Genomic DNA, 5,596 nt, shown 5'->3' with positions numbered 1-5,596 from the left:
GGGGGGGGGCACAGCTTGCAAAGGCAAATTACATAGCTGGATGACCATATCACAGAACCCGAGCAGATGGAAGCAGTTAAGGACAGATAATGGTGATGGCAGCTAACTTAAACACCCACAGAGAGGATTACATGACTAATGTTAGGGAAACACTTTGTGCTAAAGAACACATTGTGACTTCAATGGCTAAACGTTTCCATGTACTGTTGCTTCGGGAATATCATGGAAGGAGTTCAGTCCCAGGACAGCTGTGGCAGAAGCTACAGACTGACATTAAATTAAAATTCATTTAACGCTGTTCATAATAGAGTTGTGTTTTTTGAGGAAGCAATAGCAAAGGGCTCCCTTGACGACAAACAAAGGGGATTCCTGCATTGGATTTTGGAATCTTTCAGAAAATGCAATCGGTGGCCAACAAATGTTTATGACACTAACACATTTTGTAAAGCTAATAAAAAAGCATGACGGTCACATGACTCCACATTTCAATCCCATTGTGTGCGAAGTGCCGGTGTTTACTCCATGTATCTTTCATGTGGAAACTCTGCAGCCTTATGGATAATCTCATTTCTGTCTGCTTTGTCTTCAGTCAGTGTTTCAGGATTGAAATGCATAAGAGGAAAATATTTGTTGGAACTTGCACCAAGCAAAGGAGATCATTTCCCAGAGGATCTGTTGAATAAAACATTTCTGAGTTTGAGATGAACAAAGTGTCTGTCTTCCCTCTGATCACTGAAGTCATTTTTAATAAACGTGATAGCAGATCATTAGCTGATATCACTGCACACATTCTTTGTGAACATAATTACTTAAAGTCTCACTCGTCAAGATAATTCTTCAGGTGAATGACTCCACCAAGCCTTATCCCCCCCACTGGAATCCTCTTTAAAGCCCCTCTCATTTTCTCTGTGTTTGACGGACAGCTTCGGAGCAGCGCTGATATCATAGTGAAGAGCCAAATAGTTTCTCAGCTTGAGGACACAAGTGCAAATGTTGGCCACCTCTGTTTGAATCAAAAGCATCTTTATTCCATTCATGCTGCAGACAGTCTGAAAGAAAAAACAGGTCGCTGCATGAATACTAATAGCAGCCGCTCTGCTATGCATCGCTAATGTGGTCAGAAAACGTTCACACTATAAAATCACTGAATGTGCAAATCTGAGTTATGTTTGATTAAAATGAATGTGCTTTTTAAATAGCTCTGTTTTGCAGACGTGCTGATTTATTTAGACTTGTTGGGGATGAATGGCATACTGAAGGAGAGTTATGTCAGTGTAAAATATTCATTTGTACGACAGACAGAACAAGCAGAGCTGCTACACCTCGAGACATATTTCAATAAATGAATCCTGAGAAGTCACAGCGTCCACCCAGGCCTGTGGAGTATTTTAAGTTCATGGCAGTGGCACACGTCTTGAGTTTCCTCTTCTAACCCTGTGACACCTTGAAACCTGTGTCTAATAATAGCCTGCACCCATAGGATATTTAAAGGAGGCTTATAATCCTTTGGATATTTGAAATCAGGATAAAAAAAGCTTTGTTTGAGTTGGCACTAATCAAAATCTCTATTTTATTATTGAGTATAAGCTTACTAGGAAAGGTGTTCCTAAACTGTTGGCAGGTTAAATCATCATCAATCAAAAATAAGGTGCCAAGATTTTTGACTCAATGTTGGCAAAGGTCAAAGGGTCAACTACAGTAGGTATGCATATTAACCCAAATGTCATGACAATTTCATGTTTGGCTGCTACTTTTTATGATGTGTTTTATCAGGCTGATATGCTGGATGGACACATGGACCACATTTGCATTTTTATTTATCAATTTAAACTGACAAGAATATGTGTGAATCCAATTGTTTGACTATTTACTTTGCTTTAATCTAATCATATTCAAGTAAAATGCTTTTTGTGAATTAGACGATTTAAAAGATATTATTCATACCCATGAAATTAGCTGTAGCTTTCGTTGATTTTTAGCTTAATTTTGGACCTCGTTATGGTTAATCATAGCTTTTTTTTAATGACCACACCCTTCATCGCACATGATTGGTTAAAGTCCCTGTACAGCTTCGTTCTTATTGGTCGATTTTTGTCAACATGCAGCCACTCTGTTCCAGCTGTGTCAAGTTACATAGTCAAGTTGACAATACAGGAAGTCAGACAGTTTAGCACAAAATACATGTGCAACTTTAAGAAATTACTAATTCAGTTAATTTTTTAGGGAAACATTTTTGTTTTATTTTTGTCTAGAACACATTTTTCTCTAAAAGGAAACAATAAATGTCTCTTTGGACCTTAGCCTGACTTAATAAACGTTACCATGCTGATAAATATCCATTCTTTTGAAAGTCCGGACCGGAAGTTATGTAGCCACCATCTCTTCCTGGTTGATGTGGACACCGGAGAGCTGCTGGGTGAGGTCTGTTGTTGTGGCAGAGTAAATAATGGAGAAAAATAGGAAAGTTGAGGCGGAAAAGCCACGGGACTTATCGAGTTAGTTCGGTTTTCAAAACATGTGTTATCCCGGACTTTAAGACGTTTCTCCCGGAGCTTCCCTCTCATTCCTCCAGTGAGTGTAGCGGTGTTTAGCCCTCTGTTGGCGGTTAGCTGCTAACGCTACATGCCAGTGCACTGCACCTGCCACTAGCTTCTTTGTCTCACTTATGTCGGTTTATTCAGTTTCTATTGTCTCTTTGTTACTTAAACTTCTAGACAAACAAGTTGGCTATTAATTCTGCTCACGTCTTCAATGTGGAAGTCGTCTCTATCCGACAACAAGCAGCACCGCCACAGCTAACGACCAACAAAGAAGATGAGGAGACATGAACTCTGAGTGTGTCCCACTGCAAACTTCTCAACCCAAATAGTCAACTCGTCTTGAAAGAAAGAAGAAATGGCGTCCTCCAAAGCAAAGGTGGGAGTCAACATTGAGACAAACCTACTGAAGGAAAGTAAGAGCAGCAGTTCGGCTGGAGAACCATCCCTAAATAACAGGACATACAGCCTGGATGACCTGGAGACCCTGGCCACAGTGGGTGAGTGACCGCAATGCACTTAGTAACAAATCAATGTATGAAATAATACAGTAGTGTGGGTATTAGACCTCCATACTGTAGTAATTAGTATTAAAATGGTCCAGTAGATCTGCAACTAATGATAGTGTTTAATATTTGATGACTGAGTTTATTTGGTTTATGGAAGCATAATCCCACAAATAAAATGGAAGTGTTGATTATAAACAAAAACATTTTCAATTTATATGAACAGTGTTAAACATTACAAAAACTGATATGTCAAATTGAGAGGCTTTAAATGTAGCTTTAAAATATATAATAAATCAACCAATGTTTTCGTTTTAATTTCCTAGTCATTTGGCAATTATTTCTTCTAAATAAACAATATAAAAAATATACTGTGCGATGCTTATAGAACAGTTCAAATGTGTCCTTTTCATCACGATTCATGGTTAGTTTTCTCTATTTCATTGAAGCATAGTTCTAGTAGGATTGTTGTGTTAACAAGTGAAATGTTGTCACTGTCTAAGATGCTCCATCAAATCATATAACAGTGATAACAATTTTTCTGTCATGTGATTGGAATCAGATGTGTATCAAGGTTTTCAATAACTAGATAGCCTACAATAACCAGTGACATTTAACAAGACATCCAACCAACCAATCAGCTGGAAGTTTAGTCCACAAGTCCAGCATCTCTAACTGGGTCATACTGATGTACTGATACAGGTCTTTTGTTGATATTGAGATAAATGTGGCAGCTCTCTTTTTGATATAGTGCTTTCATGATATCATCTGAACTGACATCAGTTGTTTATCAATGTCACCCAGCCACAGCTGACCTACTTTTACCTACATTTAGTTTGTATGAAGCTGCTGAGGTTGGTTTTCAAAAAACTAGAGGAATAGATATATTGTGCTTTCATCAAAATACTTTTCTAAATCAGAGTTTGACGAACAGAAACAAACAGCCACAGTCATGTTCCACGTGAGAGCGGTATGTTCCAGTTTGCGAAAAGGCATTCAGGCAACAACCTGCCCTTCAGGAGTTAGTCAGTACCGCTTGTTAAAGTTAAAAGAATCACACCTACATTCTGGGATTAAACAACAGCTTCCACCTGGTCCACCCTTCGCTGACTCAAGGAGTGACTAAAGGAAAAGGAATCAAGACAAAAAGCTTGCACCAATACAGATCTACCTTCAAAATAAATGTATCCTTTCGCAATAAAATACCATGAACAATGACACATAAGTCACCTGATTTCACAGCCAGGTTAGATAGCTCATTTTAAAGAGATCTTAACACAAAGGTACAACTCACAGATTTTACACATATTTATTTAGTAGGCCTACTCTTAAGCCAGAGATGGAGTACTCGAGTCCTCGAGTCGGACTCGAGTGTCGATTTTCGTGACTCGACTCGGACTCGTGCACTGATTGACGCGACTGGGACTTGGACTCGTGAATTCTTGCGCACGATGACTCGGACTGGTGAATTCTCCCGTACGATGACTTGGACTCGGACTCGTGAATTTTTCCCCCCACGATGACTCGGACTCGACTTGTACATTGACGCTCCGACTTTGACTCGGACTCCAGCAAGTTTTCTCTGGAGTCTGATGTCCTCTATCCTGGCATGTGCACCTTTGAGGTGAGTTCAGTACTGGGCCCCGCTATTCCAGTCTAGAGATGTCTAGAGACACAGCCCGCGTGCTGTATGCTTTCACACATTCTGGTTCCACATTGAGAAGAGCAATGTGCCTGTGAGCAAATGCTCATTATGTGGAAAAAAGATTGGAGAGAAGGCTCCGTAACACATTACTCTAAGGATCGAGTTCAGACATGGCTGTCTTGAACACTATCATCAGAGTAATGTGATCTAATCAATAAATAAAGATTCAGCTGATAACACGAAAGCACATGGCTACTTGACATGCAGAATGACATCATTTTGCATGCTAAGTAGCCATGAGCTTTCTGGGGCTCAATCTTTATCGGTAAACCGATTTAACCGGTAAAAGTTCCTTCAAAATAAGAGTCCTGATCTTATTACTATCAAAATAAAACTGCAAAACGAAAACTTTACCATAGGAAAATATTGGCATACAAATGTAATCACTTCTCTCATTTTAAATATAGTTAGACATATTAAAGGTAATTTACAATAATATGAATATGAATATTAGTAATAAGCTTTATATTTGTATAGCACCTATTACAAGAATTGTAGCCAAACTCGCTTCACAGCAGTTCAATAGACAGATTAGTATAACATGACAGGATAAAATCAATTTAGAGGAGCAGCTACATTTCAACACATATATCCACGAAGATTAATAAATGAAGACTTGTGACTCGGGCTCGACTTGGACTCTTCTTAGGTGACTTGGACTCGGACTCGAACACAGGTAATGATGACTCGGACACTCCTTGGGTGACTTGGACTTGGACTCGGACTCGAATACAGGTAACAATGACTCGGACTCGACTCGGACACTCCTTGGGTGACTTGGACTCTGACTCGAATACAGGTAACGATGACTCGGACTCGACTCGGACACTCCTTGGGTGACTTGGACT

The 5,596-nt window shown here is 39.4% G+C and overlaps 1 protein-coding gene across 1 annotated transcript in view; it reads left to right on the top strand.

Annotated features, from left to right (window-relative positions):
- Window positions 1-2,380: 2,380 nt before the first annotated feature.
- Window positions 2,381-5,596, top strand: part of prkx (protein kinase X-linked) — a 25,128-nt gene continuing 21,912 nt past the window's right edge. The window contains exon 1 of the mRNA XM_010778741.1: window positions 2,381-3,037. Within this exon, the coding sequence (XP_010777043.1) occupies window positions 2,896-3,037 (142 nt within the window). The 5' untranslated portion in view covers window positions 2,381-2,895. The remainder of the gene's footprint in view (window positions 3,038-5,596) is intronic.

Source organism: Notothenia coriiceps, unplaced genomic scaffold (assembly GCF_000735185.1).
Source record: "Notothenia coriiceps isolate Sejong01 unplaced genomic scaffold, NC01 NC01_scaffold00019360, whole genome shotgun sequence".
NCBI lineage: Eukaryota > Metazoa > Chordata > Actinopteri > Perciformes > Nototheniidae > Notothenia > Notothenia coriiceps.
The sequence above is the reverse complement of the archived record's forward strand: the minus strand, read 5'-3'. Positions and strand labels throughout refer to the sequence as shown.